This window comes from Erythranthe guttata, chromosome 7 (genome assembly GCF_056151865.1).
Source record: "Erythranthe guttata isolate IM_541 chromosome 7, IM_541, whole genome shotgun sequence".
Taxonomy (NCBI): Eukaryota; Viridiplantae; Streptophyta; class Magnoliopsida; order Lamiales; family Phrymaceae; genus Erythranthe; species Erythranthe guttata.
Window position 1 is genome coordinate 1,566,199 of NC_142539.1, and position 17,716 is coordinate 1,583,914.

A 17,716-nucleotide genomic window follows, 5' to 3' on the forward strand; every position below is an offset into this window, starting at 1 on the left:
AAATCTATGTATCTTTTCTCACTAAAATTGTCATTTTACTTAATATTAATTTGATGAAAAAATTATTTAAATGTTCAGATAAACATTTGGTTTTTATCTTATTAATAAAAGTGATATTTTCCTACTAAAATTGTCATTTTTTTTAATATTAATTTGATGGGAAAATGGTTTAATTGTTTAGAAAAATATTTGGATCTTATCTTATTAATAAAGGTAAAGTTGCTCTCTTATTAATATAGGTAAGGTTGCTCTTGCTAAATCCTATGAAATTTTTCCTCATCATTTGATAGTTATAAATTATAATTTTCATTTATTTAATTAATTAATTTTATTGTTTTACTATATTTAATATAATCAAGTTTAATAAATCCGTTAAATATCCAGACTTTTTCGCCCCAAATTTACGTATCTTTTTCCACCAAAATTGTCATTCTTACTTAATATTAATTTGATGAAAAAATTATTTAATCGTTTAGAAAAATATTTGGTTCTTACCTTAATAAAAGTAAAGACGCTCATGATAAACTCTTGAGATTTAATGGCATCATTGATTTACAGTAAATTTACTGAGGCCCGTTATGGGTGATAAAGAAGAAGATCCGTCAAACTTCAACATTAACTGAGATAAGATAAATATACAACCATATTACATCAAAAATATAAAGTTAAATTGATAAATATGGGAAAAAAAAAGGTTTATGGATAGGGGATTATCATCAACATATATAGCAAAATATCAAAATGAATTGAAATTTCAATTTTGTCGTTTAAATTGAACTTTACTTTGTATTAATTTTAGTTCAATCCCGTGCATCGCACGGGCCAAAAATCTAGTTTTTTTAGTGTGTGAGTTTGGTGTAGTGTGTATTTTTTTAGTGTGTGTTTACGGTGTAGTGTATTCTTTTTATTTCTGTTTTCGGTGTAGTGTGTGTTTTTTTTATTGTGTGTTTTTTGTGTATTGTGTTTATTATGAATTGTGTTTTCGGTGGAGTGTATTTTTTTCACTGTGTGTTTATGATGTACTGCGATTTTTTTAGTATGTGTTTTTGGTGTAGTGTGTGTTTTTTTAGTGTGTCTTTTCGGTGTAGTGTTTTTTTTTAATGTGTGTTTATAGTGTACTTTGTTTTTCTTAGTGCGTGTTTTTTTAGTGTATGTTTTCGGTGTAGTGTGTGTTTATTGTGTGTTTTCGGTGTAGTGTGTATTTTTTCAGTGTATTTTTTCAGTGTAGTGTGGTTTTTGAGTGCGTGTTTTAGGAGTAGTATGTTTTTTGTGTAGTGCATTTTTCTTTTAAGTGTGTATTAAAGGTGTAGTGCGTGTTTTTTTTAGTTTGTGTTTTCGGGTAGTGTGTTTTTCTGATAATGAATAAAATAAATAAATAAATAAAATTAATAATAAATCCAAAATTATATTACGAATTATCAAATAAAAAAGGATGGGATTCAAGTATTTGGGCTTCTTATTTGGGCTTCAAGTACTTGGTTCACACTGTAAGTTGTAGGTGATTGTATACATATTATTAGAACTAATTGCATAAAACCCGTGTGTAATCTCGAATGCCGAAAAAGCCTTCGTGTTAAAAATATTAGCAAAAACCTCATGTGTGATTTTCTATATAGCACACTGCCCCTTATTTCCTTTTTTGTTGTTAACTTAAGGGACATGACAAAATTACCCTGAATAAAAAATTAAACAAAATAAAAATATCCAAAATTACCCCATATTTGTAAAAGAATTGTTTTTAGTAAATAAAATAAATATGTACCATGAATAAATAACTTTACCTGTAAAATTATAAGCAAAAAGCTGGAATAGCTCAGTTGGTTAGAGCGTGTGGCTGTTAACCACAAGGCCGGAGGTTCGACCCCTTCTTCTAGCGATTTCTATTTATTTTCCAATTTTTTTGCTTCTTTGATTTTTATTCTATTTATTTTCCAATTTTTGCTTTTATTTTATAATTTTTGCTTCTTTGATTTTTATTCTATTTATTTTCCAATTTTTTTGCTTCTTTGATTTTTATTCTATTTATTTTCCAATTTTTGCTTTTATTTTATAATTTTTGCTTCTTTGATTTTTATTCTATTTTATAATTTTTGCTTCTTTGATTTTTATTCATTATTTCTATTCATTTTCCAATTTTTGCTTTTATTTTATAATTTTTGCTTCTTTTGGTTGTATTAGGCCCCAACAAAATTAAGTGGGGTTACATATCATCTGGATCATGTCTCACAATTATCTCTTCTTGGAAATTAATTAATTAATTAGCTAAAACAAATAATAATTATTAACTTTTAACACAAAAAACATTGAATCATCATCTAATATACCAATTCATCAAGATTAATTTAATTGCGAATTAAAATCACTTCATACGTAAGAAGGAATCATCATCTAATATACCAATTCATCAAGATTAATTTAATTGCGAATTAAAATCACTTCATACGTAAGAAGACGCCACAAACACGAAATCGAAACAAGTAAACGAATCGAAGAAGAAAAAAACAACATTTCCACAATAATTATAATTAATTAATTATAATTAATTAATTAATATTAATCTACCTTCCCTTAAGCACTGGCCTTACTCTTCCACTAATTGATCTTTTTTTCTCTTGCCCTAATTTCTTGATAACTCTCTTCACACACTTCTCCTTATTATTTACAACATGATCACCTGGTGAAGTTCTAGAAGATTCCGACAAATTAGTGGGCCCATGTTGTTTTTTCAACCTGGTCAACAACTCTTTCCACAAGACAGTGCATTTCGGGGGTCTAGGGGAAGGATCATCGTCGACGAACCAGCTGATTCTGCCCCGTTCGGGAATATTCTCCGGTATCAAATTGATTCTGTTGAGCTTCGAGGGAAGTAACTTGCCTTCGCAGAACAATTCGTCGGCCGTACTCATCGATATGTTTGTTGAGTTATCGTTTCTTGATGAGAGAAACTCGAATTCGGAGTTGAAGGGATGTATTGACTTGTGTTGATTAGGGCATATTGTGATGAAGTTGCTCTCGTCGAGAAAATCGGAGGAGAACGATATTCGGGGGCTCGTGATTTGATCGGGGGCGTTCGATTTCTCGAGGGAGAACATTTTCTTTTAATGAGAGACAATATAATAATTGAGGAGTTTATTTGTACGTTGGAGTATATATAGTGAGATTAAATATCATGTTATGAGAACAATTGTGCATATATATATAAATAAAAAATAAAAAAATAAAAAATAAAAAAAAAGCTTTTGAAATAATTGAAAAGGAGCGACAAAAGGCATAATTTAAGGAAACCCAATTGCATATTACATGTTTTTTTTCTTCTTTCTTTTCTTTTGTAAACAAAAAGAAATATATATAGTAAAACATGAGAGTTTGTGCATGAATTATGTACAATTCATACTGTTATATTATATTTGGTGTAATTTATTCAATATATTTTATAAAATCATTTTTTTGCCTTGGGGCAAACTATGTAACGTCTAGCCGTCATATAATACAGTTTTGTAGAATTTACACATGATGAAATACATCATGTAGTTTTGCACTATTGATCTACATATAATGACATACACCCATATGTTTGTATGTTCAGCGGATAGTTATTTTGGAAGATCGTTAATTTAAAACAAAAGTGTACTTCATCAAGTGTACGATCTCATGAGTAATTAATACTTTAGCTTAGGCATAAATGATGTATGACAAATTGATTTACTAAGCATTTTTAAATTTAAAGGGCAAATTACGGCCACCCCTAAGTTTGTGGCCCTAAGTTTTAGTCAAATTACGAAAACCCCTCTCATATTTGAATAATTACAGTCACTCTTCAATTATGTTTTATCTTACGAAAAAACTCATCCGGAGGTAAATTTAGGGATGTTAAATCGGTAAAACCGAACCGAAATTTCGGTACGCCAACATTTCATACCGTATACCAAACTGAATATACGATTTGGTTCGGTAAATAACCAAACTACATAAATGTTATGTAAAAATATTTAAAAGGAGGGGAATGGCTGTAATTACCCAAATAAGAGGGTTTTTCGTAATTTGATCTTATCTCAGGGTGTGGCCGTAATTTGGCCAAATTTAAAACCGGTTGCTTTTCCTTGATTTGGTGGATTTATCTTGAACATGCATGCTTCTCGGGACTTGTGAGAGCGCACTAGGGTTTCTTAATTAGTGTCTGAATACACTTAACATTAATTTGAGAAATATACTAATATCACACTGTAGCAAATCATTTATTTTAAATAAAAAAATATCGATTTTATTTATTTGCCACAGTTCTCTAAAAAATAAAAAATCGCTGACAAAGAGAATCCAATGATAAAAGCGGCTGGGGAATTTTAAAACGTTACTCAGTTAGTATTTACAAAGCAAATTATATATATATATATATATATATATATATATATATATATATATATATATATATATATATATATATATATATATATATATATATATATATATACACAGACAAATAAATGAAGGCATATTTGAAAATTGAAACAGCCCACAATAGTAATTTACATGGGCTATTTACATAATTGTAAGCTGAATTATTTTTGGTTACATTTCAAGGCCCAATTCAAATAAGCCCAAAAATAATAATAATAATAATAATAATAATAATAATAATAATAATAATAATAATAATTATTATTATTATTATTATTGTTGATGTTGTTGTTGTTGTTGTTGTTATTTGGGTCGGAGTACTTATGCCATGTGACGATTTAGCTAAGCTTATAAGATGTTTTAGAGCTTCTAAGCTCTTCCAAAGTGTTTGGTAAATTTAAAAAAAAAAATCTTTATTTTTTTTAAAATAAGAGAGCAAATAAGATCGTTTTAAAAAAATATTTTTATACCACTTTTTTATTTAAGATCTTATAATGAGTAAAAATAGAAAATAAACTAATTATCCAAACACTCTACAAAATAATCCTAAAAATAAGATGTAACAGCTTATCAGTTCTTAAAATATCTTATCAAACATAGAAGCTTATCAGCTATTTAAAATAAGCTTAGCCAAACACCCTCTTAATTGATTGTAGAAATGGAAAGTCATTGCAGAAGGTTTTTTTTTTTTGGGGTACTTTATTAATCATGAATTAATGGGCATTTGAGAAATGAGTTTGGATATTAAATTGTTAGCTAACCCTAGAGATTAGCATACTTTATTTTAATTTCTCTTAATAACACCTGCCACAATTTAATTGGCTTTGAAGGCAATATATATATAGTTTTCTACTACTAATTATATTAATTAAGATAAATATATAGCTCTCAAAAGTACGATTTGATTGGATTTGTATCGAAGAATTTCAATGAAAAATACAGTGAATACAGTCGGGACTAACAAAATTTTATTAATTTAGCGAAATATTAAATTATCTAACTAATTATTTAGTATGTCTACACCGAGGCAGGACCAGAAAAAATTATTATTTAAGCGAGATTATTAATTTATCGAGGTTCTACTGTATATTCACTAAAAATATCATTCGTCTATCGTATAATAACTTGCAAACCATACGAAAGACGTAAACCACACTAGGCTAACCATGTGAGACAAGCTCAACATAACAATCGTTGGTAAGGGGATCCGAATTTGGGTCAATTGACACAGACTCAGTTGCTCAAATCTGTTAGATCATCCTTGCAGGATGCTTGTGAAGTTGTGAATAAAATAATATAAAAAAATATATATATTTTTTTAAAATAAAGAGTCCCTATTTAAACATCCAACGTGAACATGTATATGATTAAAATGTATTACAGCCAAAATAATTACATTGGGCAAAGTTTTTTAAATATGTATGATGTAATATAGAAAAATGAAACAAAACATTCAAACAAGAGATGACCCAAAATCGAAGAGAAAAAACAATGCACTTCAAAAATACGGTCCAAGTTAAAGGGCAAGTCAATTAATCGGAAATTAAATGTTACACCTAGTTATTTATTTAGGACGTAATAAATGTCGTTCGAGCTTTAATAATATTGTTATGAGTTCAAATGTGAATTTGATCATTGTTAATTCCAAATTTTGCAAAACCCGAAAAAGAGAATTTGTAGTATTCTGAGTTAGTTTTCCAATCCAACTTGAATCACCAAAATTGGATGTCGAACGAGAAAGATATACATGAATCAATGGATACTGCCCACAACTTTGATGTACTGAGGTATCTAAAATTCAAAATGCGACTCATTCATGCATAACTTTGTCACACGACATCCAATCTAGCGGATTTAAGTTGGATTAGAAAGCTAACCCAAATAACTACAGTTTTCGTGTTTCGAATTTTGCCAAAATCAAAATAGAAATATGCCAAAATAAGGTTCGAAGTCAAAACGACATTAGTAAAATTGAAACGACATTTAACATTTCTTTTTGATAAGAAGTCAATTTTATTATTAGGCAAATATAGCCAAGTTCAAGGGAAGGAGATAACCTTCATTACAATTAAGGTCAGTAGCTTTTGCAATGGCATTAGCCAAGCAGTTACCGGTACGTTTGACAAACGAGAAAATGCAGCATTGAAAAAGTGGTAAAACAGTAAGACAATCCTCAATAAAAATACCATAAGGAGCTGAAGTGGCCACACCTTCTTTAAGGAACTCCGTAATATGCAGACAATCGCTCTCAATAATGATTGACTGCCACCCAAGTTCAATCGCAAGACGCATTGCAAGAAGGGCTGCGTGAGCTAAGGTTAAGTTACGAAATTTTTTGTTAATTTTTTGTTAATAACACCTAGACAATATATAGTTTTCTACTACTACTAATTAAATTAAAGATAAAAAGCTCTCAAAAGTACGATTTGGTTGGGTTTGTATAGAAGACTTTGAATGAAAGATTTGCTATAATCTAAGTTAACGACACTTATGTAATTATAAATAATCTAGATTATGTTAATATACATTAATAGGGTAAATTACGGTCATCCTCTTAAGCTAAGGTTAATTACGAAAAAAATCCTTTCATGTTTGGGTAATTACAACCTGCATCCCTCAATTATGAATCTTTTTATAGGTTCACCCTTACGATGTCAAAATTTAATGGAATCTTCTAAATTATGTGGAATATTCTCTAGTTTATACCCGTTTTAACTCATTTGAGCTATATATTTTGAAACAAGATGATCATAAGATGTGGCTCTTGGCTTGTAAATATCAGATTGTGTTGCATCAGAAACTACACTTTTGCACAAAACGAGTAAAAAATGGAGAAAATTCCACGTAATATAGAAGATTATGTCGAACTTAACAATAAAAAGAACGTGTAAGAAAATTCTTAGTCGATGTATGATTGTAAATATAATTAACCAAACAAAAAGGGTTTTTTAGTAATTTAGTATGACCTTGGGTAGCATATACACACAAATTTCTATTTCTATCATGCGTCACGTGTATATTTATGACACCGTGGTCTAAATATATTCTACCCTTGTGATGGTAAAAAGAATATAAAAATATATATATAGATTATTTTTTCAAAAATAAAGAATTCCTATTTAAACATCGACATCACGTGAGCATGTACGATGAATGTATTACGGCAAAGTTATTTATGATGTAATAAAATATACAAAAATGAAACAAAACATCCAACAAGAGATTGTGACCCGAACCGAAGAGAAACAACCCATATCGATGAAAGTGTGGGTAAATTATGGAAACCCCTGAATTTAGGTTAAGTAATAAAAAACATCTCTACCTATTCGTAATTATGAAGAATCCCCTGGTGTTTGTTTCCGTCTTACACCAATTCTTTACAGTGTGATTTTTCTCAGATTTTTTTTTTTTATTTCAAGGAATAGAGTTCACACAATTCATATATTTTCTTTTATTTCTCACCTATTTAACAAAAGTTATAATAGATTGTACACATTTTCTGTTAAAAAACTCGATCAACAGTTAATTGAAGAGAGATTTTGGTTATTACAGATATGTGAGGGTATTTTTCATTATTTAGTATAAGTTTAGGGTGGTTTTCGTAAACAAATATGGTCCAAGTTAAAGGCCAAGTCAATTACCAGCAGCTGTATGATGTGACGTGACGGTGAATATGTTTACTTATAAGTTAATTAGTAGACAAAGTCTAATACTAAATGTTCGTATATTATTGTACTACCCAACAATAAATAAATTTAATAATAATATATCGAATAGGGCAATGTAATCATCATTTATTTTTCCAATTGACCTATCGAAATTCAAGACCGGCCTAACCCTACATCGTGTTGTTCACAACATGTGATTATCAAGTGTATATGTATATGCTGTTAAACCTCTACAAATTAATATAGTTGGAATTAAGAAAATTCTTTTAATTAAGCGGACTACTAGATTATCGAGTTAAAAATTTAATACGTCTTATCGAATCGGGATAAAGAGAAACTATTATTTAATAGAGGTTATTAATTTATCGAGGTTCTGCTGTAAATGAAGTTAAATAATCACCCAGTAAACATAAATGCATACAGATGTGTGGTGCGTGTGCACAAATCAGCGGTTAATAATCACTTCATGTAGCATCTGATCATTTCCCGAGATATTCTCTTAACGAGCTCACTCAGATCTATTTAAGGATCACTCATAGATCCTAGTATTTTGCAAAGATGCAAGAAACAAATAGTGTCTAATATGGGAGGTCTGTCTGTATGTCCTGAATTAGTAAAATGCTAAGAGTGAAGCTCAATTGAGCACATATTTATAACTTTTTTTTTTTTTGGTAATGCAGGAACCCGCAACCAACCATATAGGTGCACTGGGTAAACCTACACTCTCGTATAATAGCTTGCAAACCATACGAGAGATGTAAACCACACTAGGCTAACCATGTGTGACAAGCTCGACCTAGCGACTGTTGGCAGGGGGATTCGAACTAGGGTCAATTGACCCAAGCTCCCTTGCTCCAACCGCTAGGCCACCCTTGCGGGTACATATTTATAACTTGAGCAATGACAAAGGGGTTCACAAGTCTAGACCCTTTTGAAAAAATCCTAGTATTTTATATAAAAAAAAAAAAAAACTTTATTATTACTATTATTAGTAATATTGTTATTATTATTTTTATTCTTTTTTTTTTCTTTTTTTTTTCTTTTTTTTTTGTGGTTGTTGGCTAATAATGAGAGTTATCCATGTGATAATTTAAGTGTTCCTCGTTGAAATGAGAATTCTATGCTGGCTGCTGTGTGTGAGTGGTCCTTAATTCTCGACCAAAAACAAAAAAACAAAAAGGAAATGGTCCTTAGTCCTTATTTTGTTTGCATCCTTAACAACAAATTAAAATAAGTACCTTTCAAAATTACGCTTTCATTGCATTTGTATATATTGAAAATTATTGAATCAAATATTACAAAATTAATCCTAGTAGTTAATGACTACTATTTACGTAATTATTATAAACTAATGTGGATCATGTTCAACGCGATCGAATTTTAACTATTTTGAACGAGTTTATTATACGTTCAACCTCAATAAAGCCCGATTGAATAAGAATTTTAAATATCTATTATTCGACACATCTATCAACATTTATATTATACAAAAAAATACTAATTCACAAAAATATTTTGGCGATGAATGAAAATTTGAACTTGCATTCATCCATTGAAACTGTTTTCAAGCTTATATTAAAAGTGATTTAAAGAATTCAAAAGTTTTATAATAACAAATATTTACGTTTTTCATTTATTATTCTCGCTTGTTTGCAAATTGATTAGAAAACAAAAGTTTCTTAAAGAACTCAATTTTATGTAATTTTACGAATATTTCTATATATGCATGAAAGTTTAAAAAAAAAACACTAGTGTTATAAGTTCAATTAGAAGCTGATTTAGACGTGAAATCCGAAATATTATATGAGGCGGTTTGTGCATACCACTACAAAGTCCGATAGTACGTGAGTTTGAGCTTCTAATTGTGAAGTCCGATTGTATATTTGAGTTTGAACTGACCAAAGCTCGGCGCACATGACCTGATTGCCACCTATAGGTGCAAATCCTTACTAAATTTCAAGACCATCCTAACCCTACATTTGCATGGTGTGGAAAAATATACATCTATTTAAGGAACACTCATACATTATAGTATTTGCCAAGAGGCAAGAGAAATTTGTCTTATAATATGGGAGGATATCAAAGCTTTGGTATTATCATTCCTATCTTTCTCACTTCCTTCCACATCTTAACTCTAGTTAGTGCAACTCATCCTCTAGACCCCCTCACTCCATTTGAACTAACTCAAGTCCAAACCCTAGTCAAGAAATCACACAAAAATGTCACCTTTCACTATGTGGGCTTGGATGATCCACCCAAATCCGAGGTCCAATCATGGCTGTCGTCGCAAAATCGCCCCAACAATTTCCTAAATTGCCCTCGCACGGCATTCGTTATCGCGCGTACAAACTCCAAAAGCCACGTAATTACGATCGACTTGTCGAATAATTCGATTTTAAACGACAAAGTGTATAACGGAAATGGCTACCCCATGCTCAACAACGAGGAGCAAACGGAGGCGAGTGAGTTGCCACTTAAGTACGCGCCGTTTAAGGCCTCCATAGCGAAAAGAGGGCTTAATATAAGTGAAGTAATGTGTGAAGCCTTCACTATTGGATGGTACGGAGAGATGAACACGAAAAGAGTGGTTGCGATTATGTGCTATTATATCGATGGTACGGTGAACTTCTACATGAGGCCTATTGATGGTGTAATGGCAACCGTTGATCTTGATGAGATGAAGATCGTGGATTATCGTGACCGTTTGATTGTTCCGGTGCCGAAAGGTGGTGGCACGGACTATAGGGAGTCCAAGCAAAACCCTCCTTTTGATAATGGTATCAAGGGTGTGACAATATTGCAGTCAGGTGGACCAAGTTTCACCATTGTTGGTAATAATGTGAGGTAATATATTATGTAACTTAATTAAATTTGAAGTTTTGAGTTTATATATATATACATATATATATTATGGTGCGTGCATGGCATTATTTGCAATTGAGTTACATTAGATCACATACATTTGGGGTGAAAATAGAATGCAATTTCCGATTTATGTCGAATCCGATCTGAAATATTCCAATTTTGAAACTACATTTTTTATTTCGAATTCCAAAATTCTGATTTCTACTTTTCCGATTTTTTTTTTCGGAATTGGGATATTCTACACATGTTCTTATTTCCGATTCAATTTTAATTTCCAAAAACTTAATTTTGTTTTTGAATATTACACTTATATTACAAATATTATTATGTATTTTATTATTTCAGGTGACTAAAATTGGAAATTTTCGAATCCCGCCTTTACCATTCGAAAAAATGAATTTTGAAACAAGATGTTCTCATTCCAATTTTCAAAACACCGATTTTAATTTTCCCTACTTTTTTTTAATGGAACCGGAATTAGTTTTTCACTTGTAGAAAAAACAATCCGATTTTTTTTCTGTAAGATCTAATCGGATATAATCCATCCAATTTCCGCCTCTACATAAATACACTAATTAACTAATTAATTTAGGTGGGCTAATTGGGAGTTCCATCTAGCTTTCGACATGAGAGTGGGCCCCATAATCTCGTTAGCGTCGATCTACGACCACGACAAAGACAAATACCGGCGCGTGATGTACAGAGGCTACATATCGGAGCTCTTTGTCCCATACCAAGACCTAACTGAGGAATGGTACTTCCGAACCTTCCTCGACGCCGGCGAGTTTGGGTTCGGCATCTGCGCGGTCCCGCTCCAACCCTCGAAGGATTGTCCTAAAAACGCCGTTTTCTTGGACGGTTACTACACCACCAGAGACGGAACTCCGGCGAAAACGGAGAACGTGTTTTGCGTGTTCGAACGATACGCTGGAGACATAATGTGGCGCCACAGCGAGACAATACTTCCAGGTGACACCGTGGTGAGTTAAATATTTTTTATTTTTATTTTTTGTTTTTTAATAATGGATTAATTAATTAATTATGGCTGAAAATAATTATAGGAGGTGAGAGAGGACGTCACACTTGTTGTGAGGATGGTGTCCACCGTGGCAAATTATGATTACATAATTGATTGGGAGTTTAAGCAAACTGGCAGCATCAAAGTCACTGTAAGTTTCAATTGAAACTTTTATTTTCTGTTTTTTTTATGTGTTGGATTAAAATACTCGTACCTGGGGCTGAAAATTGGAACAAAATTTCCGATTTATGTCGATTTTCCGGTTTGAATTTTCCCGATTTTGGAATAATATTTTTCATTCCAAATTCAAGAAATCAGATTCCGTTTTTTTTTCCGATTTTTTTTGGGACCGGAATTGGAATATATATGAGATTCCAATTTCAGTTTGCGAAAATTTCATTTTATTTCCAAACATTACACTTATATTATAAATATTATTATACATTTGATATTTTTAGTGACTAAAAAGGTGGAATTTTTCCGATTTCTGTCAATTTCGATATGATTATTTCCGATTTTGGAAATTAAAGAGTTTTTTCATTCTTTCCGAAATTTGAATTTTACGTACGATTTTTTCTGAAACGAACTTGAAGTGGATTTTTTTATTTCCGAAAAAGATCGTTCAGCGTATTTTGAAGTGTTTCAAGATGCAACTATAATCAAATTAAATTTGATATATAGAGATTCCAAACTGATCAATGTTATAATGTACTATCTATTATCTAAATACATAATTTATGAAACTAATTAATTAATTGTCCCTAAAAATTAAAACAGGTGAGTTTATCAGGAATTCTTGCAGTGAAAGCATCAAAATACACTCACAAGGACCAAACAGAAGATGGGGAGGAATTATACGGTACATTAGTCGCAGAAAACACCATCGGAACCCGACACGATCACTTCGTCAACTTCCATCTTGACCTAGACATCGACGGCGGCGCAAACTCCTTCGTAAAAACTCACTTGAAGACAAAAGTTGTTCCGAACAGCTACGGAATTCCTCCGTCGTCGCCGAGGAGGAGCTACTGGACGGTCGTGAATGACGTGGCAAAGACCGAGTCAGATGCAAAGATCCGAGTCGGCTCAGGGGAGACCGAGTTGACAGTTGTAAACCCTAACAAGAAGACGAAGATGGGGAACGATATCGGCTACCGTTTGATCCCCGGTCCGGCGGTGGGGCCCATGCTGTTGGAGGATGATCATGAGCAGATACGTGGGGCGTTTAGTAACTACAATGTGTGGGTTACACCGTATAATAACTCTGAGAAATGGGCTGGTGGGTTGTTTGTTGACCAGTCCCATGGAGATGACAATTTGGCTAAATGGACCCTCAGGTACTTCTTTTTTGGTTAAATTACGAAAATCCCTAAACTTAGACTAAATACCGAAAAACACCCCTTACCTATTTGTAATTATCAAAAATTCTCTGAGGTTTGTTTCTATCTTATACCAACCCTTACAGTGTGACTTTCACTGATTTTTTATTTTTTATTCCAGAGAATAGAATTTACACAATTTCAGATACTTTCTTTTATTTCTCACATATTTAACAAAAAAGTATAATAAATTGTACATATTTTCTGTTAAAAAATTCAGAGAGGGAATTTGGTTATTACACTTATGTGAGGGGCCTAAATTCAGGGGGAGTTTCGTAATATACCCTTCTTTTCAACATTATTTTATCGATTTTTTTTTTAATTTCGTCAATTTAAATCCAATAAAAAAAAATCAAATTTGATTCTGAACTTCATATTTTTATAATTATTTTATTTATTTATTTATTTTTGCTGCAAATTACGCAGGGATAGGGAAATAGAGAACAAGGATATAGTGTTATGGTACACATTAGGGTTTCACCACGTGCCTGTGCAAGAAGATTTTCCAATCATGCCAACTTTGAGTGGTGCTTTTGAGCTGAAGCCAAACAATTTCTTTGAACGCAATCCAGTCTTAAAAGTCAACTCACTGAAACCGACCAACTGGGTCAACTGCTCTGCATAAGTAATTAACAAGATTAATGCAATGTTAATGTAGTTGACTTATTATGGATAATTGTCAACTTTGATTTACTGTCTGAACTCTGTGTGTCTTGAATTAATAAAAGAAGTTTCCAGAACCAGCTTATTAAGGAGCTAGCTTAATTATTTGGTTAATTTAATTCTGCAGACACATTTCCTCACCAAAATCTACGTTCAAACATACTCCATATAATTAACAATAATAAGATGATGTAATATTTAATTATTTTTCTCAAATGTATGAGAATTAAATGAATTGTACGTATTTCTCAACATTAATTCACTGTGATTTATGAAATTAACTTTTTTCTAGAATTTTAAATGGGAAGATTTTGTTAGCCTTGTCACGTCGAGGCCCGGGTGTGAATGCACTGTAAGGCTATGGTTTGCGCATTCTCCGATAACAATCGGTTATAGGACAAAAGATGGTAGCCGTCTGAGGTCTTACAAGTGATATCAAATCTAAGGTAATGGATTCGATTCTCAGTTGAAGCAATTGTTGAGACAAAAATTGTTAGCACGAGTATAGAAATTAATTACTTGAGTGTATGTGCTTTCATGGTCATTTATAAGATCAATTATTTAGGGCCAAATTCTCCAAGAAAAAGTGTTTAGCTTGAAGAAACATTATAACATATAATTTCTGAATTGAGAAAACTTTTTTCAAAATCGAAATTATTTGAATTGAAAATGGTGGAATTTAAAGATTGTATTATTTTTAAGGGAAAAACTAGAATTTACAACATTATTGTTTGAAATTAAAATCGGATAAATGAAATTTCAAATATATTTTAATTTCGATCTGATTTTTTTTTTCTTTTTTTTTGGGAAATATACAAGTAGATGATGGAAGAGTGCAAGTATTTTTGTAATTTCAAAACCTTGACCAAATGATGATAAAGTCAACTGCTTGGGCACTAACAAGGTTGGTCAGATAGACACAATTTTCCAAGTACAAGGGGTAAAAGTAACAAAAATTAAGAAAAGATGGGGTAAAGTGAGACGGTTCAAAAGTACAAGGGTGAAATAGTGAAGTTACCCTTCTTATTATTTAAAAATAGGTAATATTTTCCGTCTTTAATAGAATACGCTGTCGTTTGATACATAAACATAACGCGATTTAATAAAGTATAAAAAGTAAAAAGTATGAAAATTGCAGACCTTAATTTCTAGGGTTGTTGTGCTCGTTCACTCTTAAGCGCGGAAGGATGAATAACAATCCGACGACGGCGGCGACGACGGCTGAGGCGGCGGCGCATCTGCAAGAGGGAATCAATTTGTTGCTTTCTCGGTGGACTGCGCTTCGTATGGCCGTCGAGAACGAGTGGGGCGGCCGTGGATCTCTCCAGAAATCGCAGCAACTCGGCGGCGATATCTTTCGTCTTCTCACTCAGTCCAAAGGTATATTTATTTCTTCTAGGTTAAATTTATGAATGCAAATTATGATAGCTGTAATTTTCTCTTTAGCACTAGCTTTGATTTTGTAGAATTAGGGTATTATGATTTGAATTTTGAAGTATTGCGAATATTTCGGATGGGGGAGAGTTTTTGCAAGCCTAATTGGATTTAATTTGCCCTAATTAATCATAAAATTGAGATTAGACTCTGTTCTTTTATTCTCAATTTTTTTTTGCTGTGGGCAGAGTGAATTGATGTTCAATTTTGTTGTTTGATATTGGGGCTCAGAGGAAGTATCTATTCGCCATGTGGACGACATGCTTTACGATTTCATGGATACTCTCAATACTGATATAGAAGATGGCAGCATCGAAGAGGTATTTCAATTCCTCGTTATTTATTCGTTTGCATGCCTACTCGTTACAAGCTACCTACATTTGCAGAAACCTTTAATTTATTTGTTCATTAAACCACCTTCAATTTATTTATTTATTTATATATCTGAAAGTATGTACTAGAATCAACAATTCCCTCATCCTAGCTAGTTTGGTCTGGAGTTGTGTGATTCGATCCAGTTTTTTAGAAACATATGTGCAGTTTTGTATCATCGATTTTGGAATGAGGGAAAATAGAAATGCAAAAGAAAAAATATGTAAAACTGATTATGAATTTTGGTTCCCAAGAGAAACAACAATGAAAATTACCTTATATAGGAGTTTACCTTCTAACAAAAAAAGAGTTATTTTAGTTAACCTGTTCAGTTTTTTACTTAGCATGTTAATAGATCCAAACACAGCCTTAATGTTTCTATGCTCCATATATATATATATGCTAAAAACTAACTGAACCTTTTGTACCGGTCGACAAGTATTACTAATATCAACTGGAGCGATATCATCAAAATTTTGAAAGTACTACTTATAATCAAAGCTTACAGAGTATTTGTAGAGACCCATTTGCACTTGCACTGTCGATCGGGGTTAAAGATGAAAGGCTAATCTGAACTTACTGATCATATTGTGTTTTTTTTTTCTTTTTAATCTTTTCAATGAATACTTGTTTGTTTTCTATATTTTTTACACGAATTTTATGCAGATATCGGAAAAATTAATGGTCATGCATGAGGAATGTTTGGAAGGTAATTTTGGCTCAATAAGGAGTTTGCGGGAAACAAATACTCCTAATCTGTCTTATGTCAGACAGGTAACGTCAGTTAACTCTTCGTACTTGAAACTTTTTTTGTAAACGAAATGTTCGAGTCTTATGTGTGTTTTTAGCGCGGTTATTCATTTCTACCGTGGCGGTCAGTTTAATTGAAGATCCTTAGAAAGTGTTTTCTTTATTAGTTAACAAGTAACAAGTGTTTACTGACGAAAAAAAGATATGCCTGCAAAACCCGACCGTCGAACAAACAAAACCAGTAATTGGTTCCCTTATCATCCGTATGAACAACTAATACTCCCCGTTTCGTAAAGCCTCATAATTCTTTTTTCCGATAGAAGATTCCAAAAGGATGGTTTTGCATTATTTACCCGAAGGAAAACAATGTTTTGTCAATTTCTCTTTCATTTTTGAAAAATCAATTTAATCAATAGTACGAAAGCATCCAAATCCCTTTGAGGCCATAATTACAATTTTCCTTGTGTTCTTGTATTAAATTTTGTTTTTTTAATTCCTGTAATTTTGTAGCGGGGAATCAATGACGAGGAAGAAAGTGAAGATGATGCATTGAGAGAAGATAACTCGTCCGAAATGGAAGTTGATGCTCCACAATGCCAATCAATTCCTAGTCAAAAGGACTCGGTTACCAATCACACAAACGCGAGCGGAACACCTGAAGTTGTCGATGAATGGAAGGTAGTATGCTCCAAGCGGAGTAAAAGTAAAAATAAATTGAAGTAACAGCTTATCAGTTCTTAAAACAGCTTATTAGACGTAATAGCTTATTAACTATTTAAAATAAACTCAGTCAAAGGGGCCCTAACCATTATTTCAAGTTAGGTTGGGACTTATTAATACAATTTTATTTTTTTGGAGACCTTACTTTAATACTTTACCTCTATTACCAAAATTATAAATAAAATTAAAATTGGATGAATGATTATTAATTTATTCAACCAAATCGGTTGAAAGGACCACGTCAATAGAAGTTGCAATATTGTTCTAGTACTATGCTACTTTTCAAATTTCAATCAATTGGTGCATGTGACATGCCTCCTTCCCCACACATGTGGATCTAACTCCTTTTCTATTTGACAAGATGCCATAATTTGAAAACTAATTAATATGTAAAAATATATACTAATCAAAGAAGAATATGTAGAAACACCGTTAAAATGTTAAATGTCGTT

At 31.8% G+C, this 17,716-nt stretch overlaps 3 protein-coding genes and 1 non-coding gene across 4 annotated transcripts; 3 read left to right on the top strand and 1 right to left on the bottom strand.

Moving 5' to 3' along the window:
* The first annotated feature begins 1,802 nt into the window (after window positions 1–1,802).
* On the top strand, window positions 1,803–1,876 carry TRNAN-GUU (transfer RNA asparagine (anticodon GUU)). Its single transcript has one exon. It is a non-coding gene; the product is annotated as a tRNA-Asn (tRNA).
* Window positions 1,877–2,414: 538 nt separating this feature from the next.
* LOC105953245 (uncharacterized) lies at window positions 2,415–3,151 on the bottom strand. Its single transcript, XM_012976898.2, has one exon. The coding sequence runs from the start codon at window positions 3,090–3,092 to the stop codon at window positions 2,559–2,561; it is 534 nt and encodes a 177-aa protein (XP_012832352.2). The 5' UTR covers window positions 3,093–3,151; the 3' UTR covers window positions 2,415–2,558.
* Window positions 3,152–9,923: 6,772 nt separating this feature from the next.
* LOC105953343 (homospermidine oxidase) lies at window positions 9,924–14,090 on the top strand. Its single transcript, XM_088820608.1, has 5 exons — window positions 9,924–10,907; window positions 11,521–11,908; window positions 11,990–12,097; window positions 12,724–13,283; window positions 13,752–14,090. Exons 1-5 carry the CDS (start codon window positions 10,132–10,134, stop codon window positions 13,948–13,950), a joined length of 2,031 nt encoding a protein of 676 aa, XP_088676734.1. The 5' UTR covers window positions 9,924–10,131; the 3' UTR covers window positions 13,951–14,090.
* Window positions 14,091–15,082: 992 nt separating this feature from the next.
* LOC105953342 (uncharacterized) lies at window positions 15,083–17,401 on the top strand. The gene is made up of 4 exons (XM_012977006.2): window positions 15,083–15,368; window positions 15,654–15,742; window positions 16,461–16,568; window positions 17,055–17,401. The coding sequence occupies exons 1-4, from the start codon at window positions 15,176–15,178 to the stop codon at window positions 17,265–17,267; spliced, it is 603 nt and encodes a 200-aa protein (XP_012832460.2). The 5' UTR covers window positions 15,083–15,175; the 3' UTR covers window positions 17,268–17,401.
* The last annotated feature ends 315 nt before the right edge of the window (window positions 17,402–17,716 follow it).

Bases quoted from the DNA above. Each gene is read 5' to 3' on its own strand.
- LOC105953342 (XM_012977006.2), top strand. From the start codon at position 15,176: ATGAATAACAATCCGACGACGGCGGCGACGACGGCTGAGGCGGCGGCG. The intron at 15,369-15,653 runs GTATATTTATTT...ATTGGGGCTCAG, and splicing joins TCTTCTCACTCAGTCCAAAG to AGGAAGTATCTATTCGCCAT. The intron at 15,743-16,460 runs GTATTTCAATTC...AATTTTATGCAG, and splicing joins AAGATGGCAGCATCGAAGAG to ATATCGGAAAAATTAATGGT.
- LOC105953245 (XM_012976898.2), bottom strand. From the start codon at position 3,092: ATGTTCTCCCTCGAGAAATCGAACGCCCCCGATCAAATCACGAGCCCC.
- LOC105953343 (XM_088820608.1), top strand. From the start codon at position 10,132: ATGGGAGGATATCAAAGCTTTGGTATTATCATTCCTATCTTTCTCACT. The intron at 11,909-11,989 runs GTGAGTTAAATA...AAATAATTATAG, and splicing joins TACTTCCAGGTGACACCGTG to GAGGTGAGAGAGGACGTCAC. The intron at 12,098-12,723 runs GTAAGTTTCAAT...AAATTAAAACAG, and splicing joins CTGGCAGCATCAAAGTCACT to GTGAGTTTATCAGGAATTCT.